Raw genomic sequence first — 21,823 nt, forward strand, 5'->3', positions numbered from 1 at the left:
TCCAGACCTGAAATGCATAGCTTAAATTCAATTATAACGGGGGAAAAAATATAAAGAAGCTTATTTTCAACAAAATTAAGGTAACAGATGAGAACAAGAAGTCAGATGTTTTCTGAAATACATATCTCTAATCAATTGTAGGGGGATAAAGATGAGCTAAAAATCTGCTCAGATTGTTTCTCAATTTCTCAAGTCAAATGGGTGGTCCTGGAGGGTTCAACTGCCACTGAAGAAGCAGCTCAAAAGAAAATGGCATTAGACAGAAGATGGAAGAATGTTATGCACCTTTCTGGATGTGTATGTTCAGGCCTTATGTCAAGCAGGGCAGGTAGTATCCCTGAAGGCGGCACAATCCCTGAAGCATCGACTACAGAAGAGGAAGGACAGACAAGTACAGTTAAATGATTACGGGACTGGACTGACATGTATCAGTTCAGAGTTAACTATGGCTTGGCCAAGTGACAGGAAAGCGAGCACATGATGACCACGTTCAAAAGACAACATGGGATGATGGAAGAATGCGACTTATGGGAAATTCAGTTAAATTATGCTAATGGTTACTGGTGGACATGTAATTAGGTTAGAGGGCAGCTATATTTAAAAAGTATTCCTGCCTGGTTTTAATTGATATTTTGAAATGGAGAAGCCCATATTGCTATTTCTGAGGTTTACCCAAAAGCTTATTTTTCAAAAGAAAAATTCAATGACTTCAGTAACAATTAGGCTCAAGTTGGAGAAACCTTTCTGCAAACATTCCCTCTGAAATTTCAAAATACAAAACACATGTTTTATACATACATAAATATATTTTATAATTATTATAGATAAATAAAGAGTTTCAAGTTACCTGGCAATAAGCTGGTGGTCATAAAATATGAATGTATTAAAACTATCTAAATGCCCATTTGCTTATGGTTTTGGGCAGATGGGAGTCATGGAGAGAAAGAATGATACTTGCGAAAATGAAGTAAAAGCTCTTATTTTGCTGATTTTAACAGAAAATTGCTTTCACCCTCTCTAGCAGGGTGCAGCATCGCATGAAGTTAACTGGATTTCAACTGAGGATTTTCACAGGTCAGAAGTTACCCCGTTCAAAGTCCTATCCCTTTTTAGCCTCACTTTTTGAGAACAAACACATTATGGCATATTTCCAACTAAATAATTCACTCGTTTAATTCAGGCAGAGTTTTCCTAAGAGGTATGCTCTAATCTCAACCACTCTTCAAACTGTTTTTACTGACCTTATTGGGGCCCAGCGCACATAGCAGAGAGGACTACTACCACTACTACATCTCTGAAGAGGCATATATCCTAGCACAAAGTAGACGCGTTATGGATACAAGCCCACTTTTGGGTGCAGACTGGAAACAAACCACGCAGCCTCAGTGTTAACAATGGCCTTTCAGTATGTCTTATAAAACAGTGATTTTTTTAAGCCTACCTTCTTGTTTGTTGCCTCATTTGCAGCTAACAATAGCAGAATCAGACCCAGAAATCAAAAGAAAAAGTTTAATCGCTGATGATTTCGCTATCTCTCCCAAGCAAAGAACAAAAGTCCACAACCTTTTAACCTTTTTCATCCTATTTGCTAATTACTTATTTTGTAATTAACCCGTTATGCATCTGTCACTGTATTTTAAATTAAATCCCTTTAATTGCTAGTAAGTAGGATCTATTTAGTTCCTGGTATGGTTGCATGGGGTCATGAACGTGGAGCTGCTGAAACACAGTTACAGGTGGCTCTCTGCAAAACTGCTGAAGTTGCTTAAGATAATGACGAGCTAAGCTGCTTTCCTTAGGTGATTTAACATCTAATGGCACATTTCCAATGGAGAAAAGTTTACTGCAAATATCAGAGGGCATTTTTTACTCCTTGTATACATACATCGCATTGGGCGCTATTTTGTTTCTTGAGGGATACAAAGGAAAACTAAGGAAAACACAATTCATTATAATTTTTTCAGTATTTAGATCCTCACATAAGAGGGGAGGCACTAAAGAGTGCATGGTGTATGTTCTAGAGAACGGCGATATGAATTGGCAAGGTCCAACTTCCCTTTGATATTACATAAAATTAAGAATCTAGTACTGATGCCTTGGAAGTGAGAATGTGTTCCCAGCAAGAACAAGTCCACACCTCTGCTAAGTTAACTAAACGTAACTGTGGGTTACCTCCACGGGCAGCACACCTGGGGGTCTCACCTTGTCATGAAACAGGAAGGCAAAGCGGTGACTTTAAAATTCGTGATGAGGAGCCTTTGGCTAGCCTTCAAGAACATCACAGCCTGTCAGCGAGAAGCGATCAAAAGCTCAAAAAATAGTTAAACTTGTTGTACAGAGCTGAATGATGACATCAGAAAGCTTACATTTGATTAGTAGAGGGGAATAGGGGCAAAGATGCAGCCATGGAATTAAATTATGACTCAGATGTTCCTGATAGCTGTATTCTGAATATGCTTAGCATTATATGACCCATCTTGAAATGATGGGGATCTGAGCAGGCCTGCTAGAAGCTCAGACTGATAGAGAAAACCAAATTACCGGAAGATAATGACTTAGGAAGCGGACAGCTCTGAGGGCGGCCTGTGCGTCAGTGCACTGAGACAGACTCACACTGGACACAACCCCAAAACAGGCCCAAGCCTCCAGGAGAGTGGCAGGGAAAGAGTGAGGAGGGAGAAATGCAGTTGTAAAGCCTTACTCTTCACCCCCTACTATGCTTGACGTTTGAGGTGGTCATTTGCAGCTCTTCTGGTTTGCCAGTCATTGGCTCGGTACCCTCAAATCTTTCCAGCTTCTCTATTGCCTGCATCCATCCCCTATCAGAGGTAACGTATTGGGACCTCAGGCATGTATTTGTCAAAGCAGTAATGTATGACCAGACACACTTTCCAGAGAACACACCAAAAATTACATGAGGGAAATCTTATCCACCCCCTTCATTAAGCTTATTAACCTCTCAGTGCTACACTGCCCCAGTACTTTTTGATGGCTACATGACTGAGGTTTCACCAGGGTGTCAGTCTGAGTTTCTCTGCTTTCCTGAGTTAGCAGGGTGGACTACGCTTTTCTTTTAAACCACAGTTCCCTTCTCTCCCCTCCCTTCATGCCTTTTTCTCCTCCCTTCTATGTTGCCCTCGTCTCTTCTCTCCTTCTGTTCCAGTTCCTTGCTGTGTTTGTATGGATGTGTAGCAGGAAAGCTGCACGGTGCATCTCCGAAGGAAATCAGACCTTTCTGCCCCGTCCCAAAACCAAACGCCAAGCCTACAGCCCTGATTACTCAATGTTTGTCTACTGCTCGTGTGTACCTGTCACTGGAAGAATAAATCCTCGACGAACATAGCTGCTACAAAGGGTGATCACCGTTCAGAGAGAGCTCTCTTTTAAAATGCCAAACCCAAATGACTTTCAAGGGTCAGCAGGAAGACACTGAATCTGACCCGGAATGAAGGCCCCGGAGCAAGGAGCAATAAAATGGGATGTGCACCCAGCAGCACAGCATATTGGACACATTAAAATATTTTAGAGTCTTCCGTTCTAAAGCTTTATGTAAATGTATTGCACAAGACATGATGGAAATTGGTACTTTTTCAGTGGATTTCATTCCTGCATTTAGTGTCATCTCTATTTAACTAACACGCAGTTTGATTTTAGCCAGGCATTCAGGGACAGCTTTTAGGCCTCATGTCTCAGAAGGAGATGCAGAATGGGATGTCATCTCTGCACTGCTGATAGCAGGCTTCCCCTGATCTATCTCACCAGCATCACGTGGATATTGAAAAGGACAGTGGAAATTCTTGATCCCACAAGTGATACGCCTGATGGGAATTACGTGGAATATCTGGAACCATGCTAAAAAAGCATCAGGGACATCCTTTTCCTTTTGCTTTCTGCAGTGTCTTGAGCAATAAAATATTAAAAAATGACACACCAATCTAAATTAAGGATGTAGGCAGCCTCCCGTCCAGTGATGGGAAGGAGCTAATCTATCAGAACAATTTTAGAATTAATCAGTTTCATAAGTATTAATATATGGATCTAATCTACATTCAATGCTATCCAAATTACCTTGTGCTGAAAGAACAAGTTCTGTATAATGAAGAGAAACAAATGAAGCTCAGAGAAAAATAATTAAAGCTGGGAATTGGAATGGGAATTGGAGTCAGCACTGCTTTGTGTTCCGTGTTGAAAATTTATTCTTACAGTAACCCAGCTTCCTCATCCAAAGGTGGAGATGATAATACTCACCTAAGTTCCAAGAGTACGCCACTAAGATCTACAGATAAGCCATCAGGATTGCTATTATTAATATTGTGTATACTTGGCATGCTATTCCCCCCCCCCCCCTTTTTTTAAACTTCAAAGCAGTTTCACAGATTTCTGGTCTACTTTGTTTTGGGGATTGTTTTTAAGAATAACTTTTCTGAAGTCTATAATTTATTTACTACATTTGGGCATATCTTTTGCCACTGACTTTAATTCTATTTTACAGCTTATTAGTTTTATGAGATTTTGTTCTCTTTATGATGTGGAAACACGGTAGCACAGTGATTGAATGAACACCAGTTTTACTAACCAGCCAGATTTAGCAGGCTATTTCTTGTTGTATCCTATAAACACAATGAGCAGCCAATCTGATATTTAATGATGCAAACCATAAGCAGAGGTAGTATTTTGTGCCAAGATACAGTATGTGGCAATTACAAAAGCTCATAGTGAAATTTCTGTGGAGAAGAAACAAAAAAAAAAAAAGGAGCACGTAGTTCCTGAGCTGTTCTTTTGTGGGAATCAAAGTCGGGTATCTTTAGAATGAGAAGCAGATAAATAGATTAATTAGAAAGCCCCCAAAGGTATTAACAGAATGAGAGAAAACTTCTTGTCCCTTTCATATGTGGAAAGTATCTGCAACCAACTGTGCTTTTTATGGGAAAATTTTATAAGAACAGGATTCATAGATTTATTTTCCTGTTCTGCCATCAACTAGCTGTCATTCAGACTTTGGACTGAATGATAAAGCAGTTCAATTTTAAAGGTAAACAAAAAATGTATTAGCTTTTAAGATTTTTTTTGTATCTTTAAGATTCTTCAGTAACTTCATCAGGTTCTTTATAATGACTTAGAATTAGGATTTTCTTTGATTATACCCTCCTCCATTTCACAAACCTTCCTAGTATCTCTTAGAAGTTTTTTTTTCCCTTTCTTCTTTCTCTCCCCTCTCCTTGAAAACATCTTTGTACATCTGTACTAAGTGAGATTTTTACACCATTAGGATTTTCTGAACAGGCTCAAGAACTACAGCTTTATTGTCCATGGAACATATTGCAGTGCTGTCCTTGCTCACATACAGACAATAAAAAGAAACAAGTCTTAAAAATTCAGAATGAAAAAGCAGAGTTCCCAGTAATGACCCGACATACAGTTCTTGAGTGCTTGAAGTTGACAGCACTGGATCATTGAAAATATTTTAGTAATACAGAAATACATCCTCTCCCGAACAAACTGACATCACTATATCACTATAATCCATCAATTTGCAGGAATTCACAACCACACAGGGCCTTATTTCTCAGCTATTGTGGTCAACAGCTATAGCCAAAATACATGTCTCTCTTCCAGTCGTCTTTTTTCACTCATATATCCGTTGACTACATTTTAGGTCTATTTCTTCATGTCAGTTTTATTCATCCTTGTGCTTGTTGTAGTTATGGGCTACAACTCATGAAAACCCTACAGAGCTGTAGAAAGAAATACTCTGTTCAATTCTCCAGGACAGATTTAAGCTGTCACTGTCAGCACCAGGATATCTATCAGTATTAGTCATCCTGCCAGCATTAAGATAATAAGAGAAAAGATAAGGGTCTGTTCTACAGCCCACAGAAGCAGAGGGAGTCTTTCTATTGACGTCAGCTATTTTGTACCACGTTCCTCTAGCATGGATTAGGACACAAAGAGTAGCTCCTCGTGCCAAATTCCATACTTACTTCTTCATGCGCACTCAGTTTTATTGAGCAGACTCAATAAAGTCTACTGGGACTGCCATTCCTGCAACCTTTATACAACTTTTACCTTACTTTATGCAGTCTATCTGGGCGAATAGCCAGGCCTTCATATTTTACAAAGGAAAGCCTTTTTCTCTGCCAGTTTGAGTTTATTCCTTTGCCTCGCTCTTACTCGCTGTACTTCTTTCACCAGGTTCAAAGAGGTTGGTCCTTTGTTGGATAATGTACCCTTTGGAAGCAACAAAACTAGCAGCGACGTGGCTTTTTCAAAGTCAGGCCCAAAATATTTGTCCACAGGACTACCTCATTTAGGGACATTACCTCTAGGGACAAAGCTGCCTGCCTGCCGAGTGCCATGGCCCAGCTCCTTTTTGACACCTTGCCAAATTGGCTCACGCCTCTGGGTTTCAAACAAGCTGCTGCCCTCAGCCACGGATCACGTGGCAGCCAACGATGGTCCAGCCACCGCTCTCCCAGTCCCATCGCCATATGTAAAGTTTCTTTTCTTTCTGATGCTGGAAACAGATGTGGATCCCAACCCACCCCTACCTCCAACATCCACCCCGGGGAAGATGCTGGGCGGGCTAAGCAATGCTGCCCCTGCCCCTAGTGAAGACACCAGCCGGCTGAGCAGGCAGGAGAAACCATGGACGTGACACCAGGCATTGGCAGACACGACAGCCACCAGTGTGGGAAGCTAACAGAAGGTACGGAGAGCTGGATTTCACCAAAAGGTAAAGGGGAGCTATGCAACAAGTGGCCAAGTGTCACAGATCAGGGAAAGGGAGAGTAGGGGACCCATTGGGTAGCACAACCTTGCAAGGCCAGCAGGACCTATAACATCACGTAAGGCCGTGATTACCTAGGTAATGGTGTCTGAAATACAAATTAGGTATGCTGCCGTGGTGGTGCCCGTGCCAATGCTGACAGCATCAGCCTCTTCCCGACCTCACCAGCTGAAGGAAACCCTCTCCCACCACCCGTGTCATCTCCCTAAATGGCTGCATCTAAACTGACGGAGCCAGTGGCACTTTTACATTGGCATAGCTTCATAAATATTAGGGACTTTGCCAGGATAATTTCACCAGCTAGAAGGAGATGATTATTTTTCTATGCCTCTACACAACATATGTATGCTGGCAAAATCATCAGAAGTCACTTCACTGCTCGCCTAGTCACAAAGGAGTTAGCGCCTTCAAATTAAATAAGCAGTAGAATGGGTAATGAAATTGAGTTGCACATATTTCTTCACAAAAAAAAATGCTACATGAAATTATTGCATTCTTATATTGTAGCATTATATTTTTGTGGCAATAGGGAGTTGGTGAAAAAAAGCCTTTTCCTTTCAGATTCTGTTTTTCCACTAGCACTTTTTAAAAATAACCTTTAGATCACTTTCCAGTTAGTTTCATGCAGATACAATTTTCCTTGCAAGTATTACTGTCTTTACATACTGCACAAATTAAAGGAGTACATAACATATTATCCTCAGAGATACACAAAACCAAAGCTCCCCAGCTCAGAGCATAGACCACTGATGCCGATCAGTGAAATAACCAAGGCTTAGATTTACAGCAGACAGATGTGCTGCTTGATTGCCAGCTAGACTTCTGAATTTTTGCTTCAAAGATGAAGTGAGATAACTGAGAGGAAAAAGAATTTGTCTACAAGTGTCAGTATCCTCCAAAATAAAAGGGGCGTCCTACAAGAAGAAAAATGGGCTTTTTCAGTAAGGAGAAGCCTTAATAAAATCCAGAGACCAGCTTGCCGAAAGAAATCTGACTGGCTCCACACCAATTCATCTACAGTGGATGTAAACCCAGAAACTTCACTAAACAGATCATCTCTTACTCACTGCAGAGTGTTTATGAAAAACAATTCCCTTTCCTCAGACACCGTAACTGAATAGCACCTCCTGCATTTATCTCACATTTGCCTTTACAACAGAGCAAAGCAGTACTGAATGCTACAGATGCAAAGAGTTGCACAAAGCAGTGGAGCACTGGAGAATCCAGCCACTCCTAAGAGGAATCTTGGATACTGGATATTCACAATTGCCAGCATTTTTTTTTTTGGTTAGCAGCCTACTAGAATATTTAACAATACAATAGATTCTTTTTTAAACACACACTCATGATGAGGGATATTTTATACATAGTCTACTTTTCAACAGAAGTAAGATTTTAAACTGCTACAGAAAAAGCCCCATTTGCTGGTATTTGTGCATTATTGAAATAGACAATAGTTTGGAAGTTGGTTGTTGGAAGAACAAACTACATGCAGTGTCAAAAAATCACATTTACAAGCTAAATAAAGTAAAACAACCTGCATGCATTTTTTATTTTTTTATTGTTGCACTGGGGAGAAAAGTTTTGACGTGCAGGTCTAACAACTTTTGTTTCTCATTAGAAACTACTGAATTCCCAAGAGATTTTTAAATGAAAGAAATCAGATGGGAAAAAAAAGTTGCAATGATTTCATTTCAAAAAAAACCCAACACATCGAATATATGGGTGACTGCCCATCAAAAGATGAGATTTGCAACTGAAACACTCCAACTCTGCAAAAAGTAAAAACTGACAAGCAGTCTGATCCTGAATCACAGCCTGATCCTGTTCCCATTTAACTTGAGAGAACTTCTACCCACTGTTTATATTCTTTCACGGAAAAGCAGCGAGAGCTTAAGACAGCAGGCAAGGTAGGCAGCAGCCTGGAGCCGAAATCTGCCTACACCACCCAGGAGAAGATGGAGTGCGGTGCTCATTTGCAATTCCATAACCCTTACTAGCACACCGTCTCGCAACTCAAATGCACTCAAAGGCCTTCATCTGAAATTTTACAAGGATACGAGCACATATCAATGACAAGTCTCAGCTGTTCTGGAATTGGATAGCTGCTTTCCGCAATACACTTCAGAATTTTTTTTAATACCATGTACTTCACCCCCTGAAGAAATCAATGCTTTTACATATTCACCAAATAATCCCTCACTCGGTGCTAGGATTATTTGTTTCTCTCTGTGTTCTTCCACAGGTTATGGATATTTTGTTTTGTTCTGTTTTTTAAATCCATGTAAAACAACTCTAGGTTGATATCTGTACCATGCTACACAGACTTCTCCCAGAAGAGACTGACATTTTTCTAGCTGCAGGTTGAGGGAATATTTAAATATTTTATATAAAAAGAACAGTTTCAGCTGGGATCCAGAGAGACCCTGCCACGGACAACACTACCTGCCTACCAAGGAGGCGCAAAGCCAGAGTTCCCATCAGAAAGAAGACGAGGGACTGGAACAGGAAAGACTCAATGCTGTCCCCCCGACCCAATGTACACAGGGAATATACGCCTGGGTTTGGGAGATGGGCACCGATCTGATTTGGCTGGCTCCAGAATCAAGGTTGTGGATGTGAATCCTGACATGCAGAGACGGTGCAATGTCCAGCCCAAATTCACTAGCTGTAGGGTTCAACTTGGCTCCACTTCTTTCCAGTGTATTTCTCACTATGGGCAGTTGGACTGGGTCCATGTGTAAGTGCCATAAACTAACCTTCAGACTCTGAGAAAAAGGCATCACAAAGCAAAGCCTTCAAGTATTTGCCTACAAAGGACTCCTGCACTGTACTCAGCATTTTGAGCTCCAAAGTCACTGGTTTCTCCATGAAAGAAATAAAGCCTATTTCAGTTTGTTAGTCCTCTTTCATTCCTTCTTCATACAAACTCCTAAAATTTTATCTTTCTGGTCTTCCGTAAGAGTCAGGAAATATAAAGAAAGCAGTGGGTGTTTTAAAGCACTTTAGTTGCCAAAGTATGACTTGAATAGTTATAATATGTGATTCAGCTCAAATGAGACTCTCTCTGTCCTCAGCATTTAAAGATTATACTCCCTTACAGCTGTTTGTATTGCCAAATCCCAAACTTCAAATGAAGATCTGGCATTAGCACATTCTTAATCAGAAACCATAGCAAATGTCATCAGCTTTCCAAAGAATGGCACATAGAAAACGAATGTCACCAATAAGGAGGAAGATTTAAGAGGAATCTGCTGATCAGAAAACATCAGAATTAGCACTAATTCAGGGTTTTTACACAATAATATTTTTTTTGTTAAGAGAAATAACAGGATGACTTAAAAATGTCACAAAAGTACTGCCAGGGACCCTAACTAAGAAAAAAAAAAAAAGTATCCTTGGATGTTGCCAAGAGAACTGGGAACACTTCTACAGGGAAGCATATTCTGGTCTGCTTTCCCAAATGGGAATACTTTCCCAAGACAAGGTGAGTTGCAGACTCCCCCTGTAGGGTTTCAGTCTTCTAGCAATGGTGAGTCCATCATCGCTTGCATGAATTCCAATTTGCAAATATAAGCCTTAGATTTTTACATATATCTGTAGCTGCTTGCAAATGATTTTAATTTCAGTATAATGCCACACTACTGAGAATGTGCTAACACTCTCAGTCCTTCTCTGCATTGCCATTGCAAGTCAGCCTGCTGTTAAGGAAAACCGGGTTCGTTAATCTTGCCAGTTCTCTGCACTGTCATGTGCTGCTCATTAGGAACCATGGGCAACCAGACTGTCTCAGCTGATCAGCTGTAAGAGTTACAGGAGCCTTCCCAACCCTCTGGTAGCCAAGACATAAAGTCTGCCACTATCACAATTCTCTTTAGGGAAGAAAAGCAGCAAGTGCTAATTAAGTAAGGTGCCACAGTAGGCTGTACAGCAAATGCCATTCAGAATGAACATTCAAGTGTGAAGGACAGAAAGCTTGCAGTCTCTTTCCAAGAGACATAGCAGAAAGTTAAACACTGAATAGTCTCTCTGAAATTGTACAATTTGCATGTGTTTTCCCCCATTAGTATACGGCAATGAAAAACCCTTAGGCTTTGCTTTAAGAACTTAATCACGGCTTTCAGTGGAGTCTGGCTGTTTCAACAAGTCTGAAGTTCACCCTCTCAATGCAGACACCAGCTCCAACCCAGCAGCAGATTGACGCTGTCTGCCCATCTGACACGACAGCAGGATGGGTACCACCACAGATTTGAGATTCATGATCAGGATTTGTAAGAAGTCGTTTTGGGGCAGGGTGAAGTAGTGAAAAGCAGGAAAGTTTAAAAAGGTTTTCATCTTATAAGGTTTTATATAAATACTGATATACTACAGGTCACCTGTCGGGACTACTGTAAATGTCTTGCATGAGACAAGGTGTACACCTCACCATGTGGGACTAAAAGAGATTTGCTACTTGGTGCATGTCTCTCGTAAATACAGTGCCATTTATGCTAGCTTCAAACACTACATCTACTGTAAAACAACCTTTTCTATTGCTCATCTGTTTCTTCAGTTAGAGCCTCTTTCCCCGGTGTAGAGCTCTCCTATTGCAAATTCATTTCCCAGTGGGCGTCCTGCCACATTCACAAACAGCGCTGGCTTTCCCTCTCCTTCACAGCTAACCTTTAGGCATTTCTATAGAACTAGTAGCATGGCCTTCCCAATCATCCTTTTGCAAAACTAAGCAGCTGTGCTTTGCTAACTTGTTGCTCAGAACTCAAGCTTCCTAAGCCTTTAATATTTCTTGTTACTCTCATCTAGACTCTCCTGTTGCTCAGCAGGTACTCCAGCTGGGACCTCAGCGGGACAACATCGTGATGTGTAAGTCTTTCAGTCATTACTTAATGCAATCTACACATTAACTATTCTGGATGCTTTCCTTTGGAGTAAGCCTGCTTCCTTCAGTTCAAATTAGACTATGCTGAGATCACCCTGAAAGAAGAATAAAAGTGCCCAGTTACATAGTACATCTGGAGTAGCTACTCTGCCTCAAGTTTTTATCTGATATTTTTCCAAATTAATTTCTGGTTGTACTCCTTGAACTTATGCATTCCCCCATTTTAGACCTGATGTCTAGACCTATACTGCGTACGATGGTTAAACTTTCAAACAGTTTAGAATTTAGTGACAGAGAATGTCAGTCAGTATTTCAGAAAAATAAGACCTAGCTTTGGACCATTTTTTCAACTACCTGGAAGACAAATGTCCCATTTTTATTATTGTAACGGATTAGATGTCATTATTTTTCACATAAGAATATATCTAAGTGAAGTCCTAAATGTTACTTTATGGGAATAATCAAGACATCACAGCACCAGTTTTCATTCACAGCATTTTAAAGGTCAGTGTGCAAATGCAATATGCTAAAAATGGATCTGCTCCGAGTAATGCCCAATCAAGTTAATGAAACTAGATACTGAAGACAAAGTTTATCTTTTTGTTTTACCTCTGATATTTCAATTTTTTTTTCCTACAGACTAAGGCTTTATTCAAAATGTCAGAGAAAAATGAGAAATTAAGTAATGCAGAAATAACATTTTCTTTCATTACGCACAATCTATTTATACAGTTGCAGTCTTTGCACCGCTTTTGCCATGAAAAACATTACATTGATTATCACAGTTCATTCTGCTTTTCTTCAACTACAGTCTTATTCTATTTCAATTTGAGCATATGCAATTTGTAAAATTACTTACTGCTTCTATGTATATTAAATGAACATTAAAACAACATTATCATAACCTATCCTCTTTTGTATCAGGCATACAATAATCTTTTAAGCTATTTAAATGCAACTACAGGATTCTGAAGAGCAGTTTGGTCACTATAATATGTAGCCTTTTGTGGGTAACACAAAGAATTTTTCAATTTTGTTGTTAGAAATAGGGTACTTTAAACATCATATAAAACATAAAATCGTAAATGAAATGATCCAAAGACCTGATGACTTCATGAACTCGTGATTAGAGTATTTTTCTTCCATTAAACACTTAAAATCTTCAGCTGGACGGGGAGGGAAAAGGGGAAATCATTAAGCGCAGTATGCATACCGCACTTACCATGCAAGTTTGAAACTAGAACAACTGAGACATATACAGAATATATAACAGCTGTTGTACCTGTAAGTATCTTTGGCATAGTAGTTTTACGTGTCCGTGCTTAATATCTACAGTCATAAGTTCTGCTGGGTTATGCTGCTCAGTTAAAGGAATAAATACACAGTTTGATCGGTATAATGCTTGTGTGCACATACATCTGAATCCACCCATTCAAGAAGTCCTTTGAGACTACCACATCCTGGCATAAAACATAATGGAAGACACGCACGCTACAGCAAAGTACGTATAACTTTCCCCAGCCAAACAATCCATATTTACCAAGCAGGGCTTCTGCTCTGCATAAAGCTATTCACATTTGTAATTCTTTCCAGCATGAGATTTCATACAGATAGGGCTTCATTGGTTTTATTTTTCAGATACATTTTTTCATATTTTTCCCTTGTTAATTACCAACAACATTAACTGCTAGATAGTCCCATCAAAACATAACATACTGATAAGCATTAATATCGGAAAAATAGTAAATAATAAAATTCAGAGTCTACATTCACCCATCCTTTAGTATTACAGGGGTTCTAGATCATGCCAGAGAATGATTAACCTATTTATGGAAAATACCATGTTCTGCAAAGCCCGTTTCCCAAAGGGCATTCTACTTAGAGCTGTTATGTGCTCTAACATTGCAGACACAAAAATCCCATAGGTCAGAAGACAATGATCCCATCCCTTGAATACAGTCACGTATAGAGTGAAACATGGAGAGCGTGGCATTTTCCTTTATTTCCTTCCCCAAAATTCCCAATGCTTGTTTTTGACTTTTGATGGACACTCAGTTCTTACCATCTATTAAATACTATCACCTTCTGCCTGACTGCTAGCTAGTCCACCATGACCGTAACTTCTCCATGTAAAAATCTTAATATTTACTCTCACTGAATTACCTCTGCTGTTTTATTGCTCAGTCACCCTGTGAGATCCCTCTGCAACTCTTCTCATTTGACTCTAGCACTGTCAGCAGGCATTACTAATTCAGTTTAGCCCCCCTTTTCCATATATCAAACCACCCAGACTCTTGGACAGATGCCTACGGGACTCCATTGGTGACTTCCCTCCATTGTAAAACTTGACCATTTACTCCCCTTTGCTTCCTAACTTTTAACCTGTTATTAATTCAGGGCAGGAGTTTCCCTTTCATCGCACGGCAGCTTTACTTCTTTATGAGCCTAAAAGAAGCCTACTGAAATGTTCTGGAGATCCAAGTAGATAACTGGATCACATTTTTTTCCCCCAAATCACTTCTTCCCTTGGAGGGCCAGAGCAGACTTGAAAATTTTGACTTCTCCCTGTTAAGCCATGCTGTTCCACCTGCATGATGAAAAACACAATCCCAGCTTGTAATTGACTCGCTATTCCCATTCATTCCACTTCACAGCACTGACCCGTAGCTGTGGTTCGGTAACACTCATCACCCTAGTCAGCTCTTTATGCACATGTGACAGAGTTTTCTGGCTGCCAGAGAAGAAATGATTATGAATTATGATTTTTTGTATTTATTTTTTAAAGATGATTATTTCCCACATACATTTTTTTCTTTACTTCTTTCTCCAATGCAATAAAAACAAATGGGGGAAGGGGAGAGAGGAGAAAGCCCTCGATGTGGTGAAGGAAGCTTTCTTGGAGTTCATCGCAAAGGAAGTCAACGAACCTATCACCGTAAGAGTAGCCCAGAACGAAGGCTTCCAAGATCATGGATGACTTCAAACCTTCATAGGGCAGAGAAGGAAAATGCAATGCCTTAAGGAAAGGAGGCTTATCAGAGTGGCTGTGAGCCACCCCACTATCACCTTCCCTCCCCCTGCCCTGTCCCTGCTGCCTGTTGGACAGCTTCAACCCAGATGGACATTGACACCAAAGTCTGAAAACCTGACAGCTGTAGACCCCAGGCTATCCAGGCACAGCTGAGGGCTTCGGGGCCCTTGGCTCTCGGGGAGCACACCCTACCCGCTGGCTTCAGCAACCACCACGGAGCCACTGGCCCAGAACATAGGGGGCACCAGGGAACTGCCCCCCTGCGTCTAACACTGGCTTATCTCACCCAAGAGGTTTTGAATTGAATTTTTTCAATCAGAATTGTAATATTTCCATTTAGAATTTCATCCTAGAGCTCCTACCTAGTTCTGTTACCAGAGATAATAAAAATAAAGGAATAAAGCAATATTGCCACGCTGCATTCGACACTGGAGCTGTAGGTATAGGCTGATGATTTAATATTGCGTTTTTACTGTAATGTCTAAAGAATTTTGGCTGGCTGGTAAAGAGGATAGCAGACAAAGGCCAAAGTACAGTTACTCACACCCTGTTTTATGGTTTGGTTTTTCTCATGTTATGACATGAGATGCAAGAAACCCAGCACAAAGGTTTCTATCAGCTAGAACAGAGAAATGCATGATTCCTTACAGAAGGAAAATCCACAGTGATATTCCAACAAATATTACTGACTTTATCTTTTGAGATGGTTATGACTATTCAAATATATTCACAAGATATGATATATGCATACACGGAGAAAAACAGAAAAAGCTTGTCAGTCTAGACAATAATTGCAACATACTGAAAATAGTTCAGTTGTAGCACACTATAAACAACTTGAATTTCCTTTTAAAAGTGACTATATTGTTACAGTTTTGTGTTCATTCAAAGACATTACATACAAGTCAGCTAATGCTTACTACAAGGGTGATTTTTTTCCTACTGTTTTCCACAGTTTTAATTTTACAAAATAATTCCTATAGATCAACCTTGCTAAAAATACTTGAAAGCAAAGAAGTAAAAGCCAAAGCTACTCTTTCTGGAGATGTTTTCCAAGCAAAATCCAGGTTCCAGTTCCCTGTATTCTAATGCTGGCAGTCTGTTATTTTTCCTCTAACTGTCTGACCAAGATCCCAAATCTGAAAAAAAATAGCAAGCTCTAAGAATATTCAGGTCTAGAAATGCACGCTACAAAACAAAACAAAACGAACACTACTTTTACTCTACAATAGCCTTCTTTAATTTTACATGTGTTTTAACAGAAAGTGAAGGCAAGGTCAAAACAAATCCAAGAAGGGGGAGCAAGGGGGGGTGGGGCTTTCACAGATTAAACTATTATACACTACGGAATTTTGCATAAACCCATAAATAGGTAAGACAGAAAACAAAAACACATGAAAGAGTTGAAAAATGAAACAATGTAGGTTTTAAGAGCCAAGATTAATCATCCCTATTTTCTTTGAAAAAGAGCATTCCAAAAAAACATCACCAAAATGTGAGATGCCACAATAAAAAGATGTATTATGTACCAACAAATACTTAGTGTTTGAAGAGGCATCACAAAAACTGCATCAGTCTTGAAATAGGTATTTAATCCCACAGCAGACAATCCTTAGTTTAACTGGGTACAAAGAAAAGTGGCTAAGATGTCAGTTTGTCCATATTCAGCTTAGAGAAATATGCTTTATTTTTATTTATTTTTTGCTGCTGGTAACAAAACCAGAAGAAATGGGATTTTATGTTTAACACAGCATATCTTCGCTGTGTTAACCTGAAAGAACTTCTTATTCTAAATCTCAGCTCCACACACAATGATATTCGTGTGGCAAATATCATGGATAAAAATGAACCTAGTTTAGTCTTTCTGCCAGGACAGATCACAGGCAGGGAGTTAACTTTTCACTTTCCCAGTCACAAAATATCAAGTTTTGTTACATTCTTTGAAATGTTAATATTTGAATCCCTTTTAGCATCCTTTACAACTCTCACCTAATTTAAGGGCAATAGGTTATGGTAACTTATATTACTGCCCTGGACACTTTTTTTTTTTGGTATGCTTTTATCTTGTGCCAAAATTGCCTAAGTGCACATGAATTAGGTGGTTTGGTTTCGTTTTTTTTTTTTTTTTTTTTTGGTTAAGAATATGTCTACATTTAAATGAATGATCTTGCCTTCTGCCTGAACATTCCCCAAGCAGCATTTCTGACCATGTCAGCATCTCGCTATTGTTCCTGTCCGTACCCACCGCATCTGTTCCACAGAAGTTACATCCCCCCCCACCCCCAGCCCCATAAATCACACCGTGTTTTACACGCAAGCCCCTGACGGAACTGAAAGCCTCTGACAGACTGTCCCCGACAGCCCATCGAGAAGGTGGCAGCGACGTGACCCAGGCTGGGCACTGCGTCTGCCCTGCTCTTGCTCTGGCAGAGGGGAGCCCAACAGATCTCTGCCGCCTTCTGCCTTTCAAAAAGCTTCCTGAATGCCACATCTTGAAGAGCACAAAGAGGAAACGCACATTTAGGAACGGATCCATTGGCTGCAGCACAGCCTGCGGAGCAGCAAGAGAGAAAAAGCAGAGAGAGGACTCACCACGATACATCCGCACGTAGGGAGCACGGGTTTGGTAGCAACCCTCAACAGCCTGGAAGCTGATACTCTTTTTCTCTGGTCTTTTCCTTTCTCAGTCCCCCCCACTCCTAATTTCCCCATTTAAGGCAGAAAATAACAAGGCAGAAGACGCCAAGAGACTTTCATGACATAAACAATAAGGCCTTCCTGTGCCAACATTTCCTTTAAAAACACTTGCCAATAAAGCTCCTGGAGGCCAGTGAGAGAAAGAAATGCCGAAACAGCCGTGACATGAACTTGGCATATTTTCTGACTCACTCACTTCCCTTGAGACAATCCCGCCAAGAGAACGTTGAAGGATAATGGGAAAAGAAAATTTCTTCCACGGCGCAGGGCTCCGGCTACCCGTGCTATACAAGAAAACTGCCAATTAACTTTATTTCTGTTTACCTACAGACGCGCTCATGCAGCCACCTCCGCTGGCATGTTTCCTGACTCACACACTTGTGTTTGCACATTCATCTTGCAATCCTGATGTCTGAAACAGGCGAGGAGGCTTTTTCTTTTTTTTCCTTTAAATACTGAGAATCCCTCACTTGAAATAATTTCTGAAAAGCAGAGAGAATGATCGATAATGTACAGAGGGAAGTCAAACAGCTGGCTGTTTCAACTATTACATCCAATTTTCCTTTTCCCTTATCCCTGCTATTTCTACCTCTTTAGTGCTATTACAATTTTTAAGTGCCAGGCACTCTAGTCTACAAAATATGAAGGATATCTGTATCTGCAAGGTCCTATATCTGGCATGAAAGTTTTTCAAGATCACTTTGCTTTGTTAATCCATCTCGTTTTGAGTAATATCATGCTTCAAAAATGCAGTGGCAGGTTAAGGATCAGAAATTGGAGTCCCTTTAGAAACCAGCATCCTGCAGGCACAGCCGCACGGTCACTCACTTGCTCCCGGGGTCAGGCTGTCCCTCGTCCGAAGTTTCTGTCTCTTTGGGGAGGGGGTGTCTGATTACAGGTCTCAGCGCTGCGATGGGGAGATGCCTCCTCTTCCTCTCACACACATCCAGTTGTGGGGACCCCGTGAAGCTCCAGCCGCCCCAGAGAACGGACCTCGCATCCCGTCACCGCTCACGCTCACTCCCAGTGTCTGAGAAGGCAGCCGAGGCTGCCAAGTGCTCCGCACTCGGCTGAGGGTTGTTATTGTTGCTGGGGTTTCTTTGGTTTTGCATTCGACTTCTTAGATTAGCATCAGGGTATCGCATATCAAAATAACCACTAGTGAGGGTTTGCTGGCCTGCTCAGAAGTGAGGGTTCACCATACCTACAGCTGCATAATTTCACCGTAATGTAGTCTGAGATCATACCCCCCTTGTTTTTTACTCTCTAATAACTTGCTTGCTTGCTGCTCTAGCGCTTTGCCTTGTATTGTGCTCAGCCAGCCTCCCGATGATCCTCTAAGAGCCTGCCTACCCTTGAAGACCCTCAGCAATTCCTTCCAAGCCACCTTTCCTCCCAGGCCACCAGAGCTGCTCTTCTCATGGCACTGCTCGATCTACCCCTGAAAATCTGCTGATACAGCAACAGCACCTGGTGGTCAGAATTTACTTTTTTTTTTTTTTTTTGGCATTGCTAGCTAGCATGGCTCTGCTTGCAAAATACTGTAGCATGCTCTAATGTGTATAATCAACGGTATGATTTATCTGCCGGCTCACCTTTACTCCTGCTAAGCACCTTGTCAACATGCGCATGTAGTGCAGGCCTCTTTTCTCTTAACCAATTTTTCTGTCCGCTGGCTAAGCTAACACTGGTTCGTTTTTAGGCTTGTTTTCATCAAAACCTGAGAAAAGAGGTGTTTTTTGTAACGACACCACGGCGAATCGTCTGTGGTTGGTTGGCAAACTCCAAAATTCAGGGCTGGGACAGAAATATTCAGAAAAGCTGACTTGCTCAAGAAATGAAAGCCCTTCTGACAATCTTCCAGAGAACCCCTGAGGAAAAGGGAGGGAACCAGAGAGACTCAAGGAAAATGGATGGGAGCCCAGCGTGGAGATTCAAGCCAGAGCGGTTCCTGGCCAAGAAGGAAGGCTGGCAAGTAGACAAATACAGGCTTTCATAGGCAGCATTGTAAACAAGACATTAAAAATATTAATCCATTTAGATTTCAAGCACCAAGATGAGATTTACTTAAGAAGCAGAATTATGCTGGTAATGGCTCCTCAAACATTTCAGCTGAATGTCAAAACTTTCGCTCAACTGTATCAAGTGAAAACACAGGGAGCTGTTGACGCTACAATATTCAGACAGTCAATCCTACGGCAGAGCTGGAAAAACACAGGGGAAGGCAAAGGAACGCTTCAGCCTTGGGCAGAAACTCAAGCCCTCGCAAGGAAACTGCATTCACAAATCATTTTTACCTTCATTTCTGCACCAAAATAATAAACCGAAGGAGTGAGATAGTTTCTCAAAACCAAACTTCCTTGCAGAAATTTTTTCAAATAAAACACAGATTACCTCTAATAAAATCCTTTGTTTTCAAGTAGGAATGGTCACCTAGAACAGAATGTCTTTCCATATGAAAGTTCAAAAATAAAAACGGGGGGATAGAGAAAAAAGTATTAGGTGTTCAAAGTCTATTTGAAGTTCCTTCTTTCCTACTGGAGCCATTATGTCTTCCCCTTTTCCAATAGAAAAGGCACATTTACTCTAAATGATTTTTTTTTTAAGTCATTAGAAATGCCATCTTCACACAAAGTAAACAGGCATTTGGGACAACTCCGAATCCATGCTGGCTACCAAAGCACAGAAAGCCTGAGACACAGAAGACGTACGTGGTTTTGGTGAACACGGTAAGCGTTAAGTCGCCTCAAGCTGGACGTGGCCAGAAGACTCACAGGACATCTTCTATGTGCTGGTGAGCAGGGTTCACAAGCTGGTGTACTGAGGGGCAAGCACGTCGGGGGGGTTACCTGGCACACAGGGTATGAAGTAAGTGCCTTAAACCATGAGAAAAACATGGGCTGCAGTCACTGTACAGGATTTGGGAACAGGGAGTCAGGAACAGAAAGATTCCTTTTCCTAGATTAAAGGAAAGACCAGTATTTCTTGAATCAACCGGGCTGTCCCTTCTGTGAGTCCATTTACTGTGCCTCTGCTCAAACAGGTCATTTTCCCTCTCAGTAGGGCTCATGATCACTGTAAAACGCCAGGCGCAGAGTGAGATATCTCAGATCAAAGCACTAGAAGTAGCCTAAAGTAAAGGCTAAAATTCTCTATTGTAAGAAGCATTAACTTAGTAACAAGGATAGAACACCATCCTATCTCTTGCAACCAAGGACACATTATATACCCCTCCAAATTATGCTTCTTATCAGGTTCCTCAAAAAACAGAAAAAAAGAAAAGGAAAAAAAAAAGAAAAAGAAAAAAGAAAAAAAAAGAAAGAAAAAAAGAAAAAAGGAAAGAAAAAAAAGTAAGCTCTTTTCACTACTTATATCTTTAGCCACCCACAAACTTATCTCAAGCTTTCCACAGCATTTGAAATGGAAGATCTGAGAAAAGGAAAACCTCAAAACGGGGTTAAAGAAGGAATAACTTCATTCTTGTTAGAAATGAAAAAAAAAAAAGATTAATGTTTAAAGAATCTGAAATTTTATAACATTTTAAAGATTTAAATGCAAATGCAAGTAGCAACACATGAATTATAGAAATTCTGTAGCACTGCTCATCTTATGAATCATACCATGAGATTTGCTTTCTGCACTCTCAATGTAACCAGAATGAAATACTGGCATCTGAGATATCTTGAAGTGATATACAAACAGCACATTTAATAAAATGCTAAGTAATTAAAATTAATGCTATCTGAGATACATCTGTTTCAAAATGTTCTAGTTGATGGTATTTTTATTAAAGCCCATTACATACCACAACCAGTGCAGCTTCATAGTCTGGGAAGTCTTTTTCATCATTCAAAAGGAAAAGCCATGAGCAAAACACTCCTTAGCAAACAGGACCTCGCACACCAAAGCTGCAGTATTATCCTGGCTTCCTTACATATTAAGTATAGGACTATGTTCAAAGTAAACATGTGGTCATAATTAAATAATAATTATGACTAACATTTGTGTAACACCATTCATCCACACAGTTTAAAGCACAAGGTAAACCTATAAACAATGGGTCTAATCCTGCATGCTTTACTCATATAATACCACTCAGTCCAAATAGCCTATGTAGATCTTGTCTACACAGACTTAATTGTTCTCAATTACCTCCATGTCTTAACAGTCATTCCACCCTGTCTTGTTTCCATTTAGCTTAATTCGCTCACTGCTTACCACAGGTGGATGCCATCACACCGTTCTCACTGATTTAACATCACTTTTACTACATGGATCCTACACTGCTTTTCAAATCTCAGCACAGCCTCACACCTCCTACATGCTTCTGATAAGACAAACATTCTTTTGCAGATGGGGAAATTCACCTGTTCTTACCATGCTTAAAGGACTGATCATCATCCTGACCTGTATCTGTAAACTCAGGACGTAC

The 21,823-nt window shown here is 40.5% G+C and overlaps 2 protein-coding genes across 4 annotated transcripts in view; both read right to left on the reverse strand.

The window, feature by feature from the left end:
* Window positions 1-20,720, reverse strand: part of THRB (thyroid hormone receptor beta) — an 82,460-nt gene extending 61,740 nt beyond the window's left edge. Inside the window, exon 1 of one of the 2 annotated variants that reach the window (XM_080579754.1) lies at window positions 18,220-20,720. The gene's annotated coding sequence lies outside the window, so the exon portion shown is untranslated. Of the gene's footprint in view, window positions 1-17,286; window positions 17,449-18,219 lie in introns of those variants that run through there. The other variant, XM_080579755.1, reaches the window with a different exon arrangement.
* The window catches only part of LOC308189595 (uncharacterized protein), a 102,815-nt gene that overhangs the window by 5,109 nt on the left and 75,883 nt on the right, over window positions 1-21,823 (reverse strand). The window contains exon 3 of one of the 2 annotated variants that reach the window (XM_080579756.1): window positions 286-367. The exons of the other annotated variant lie outside the window; for it this stretch is intronic. Within the exon in view, the coding sequence (XP_080435882.1) occupies window positions 316-367 (52 nt within the window). The 3' untranslated portion in view covers window positions 286-315. The remainder of the gene's footprint in view (window positions 1-285; window positions 368-21,823) is intronic. 2 annotated transcript variants of the gene reach the window in all.

This window comes from Anser brachyrhynchus, assembly GCF_964034855.1.
Source record: "Anser brachyrhynchus genome assembly, chromosome: 2".
Classification (NCBI taxonomy): domain Eukaryota; kingdom Metazoa; phylum Chordata; class Aves; order Anseriformes; family Anatidae; genus Anser; species Anser brachyrhynchus.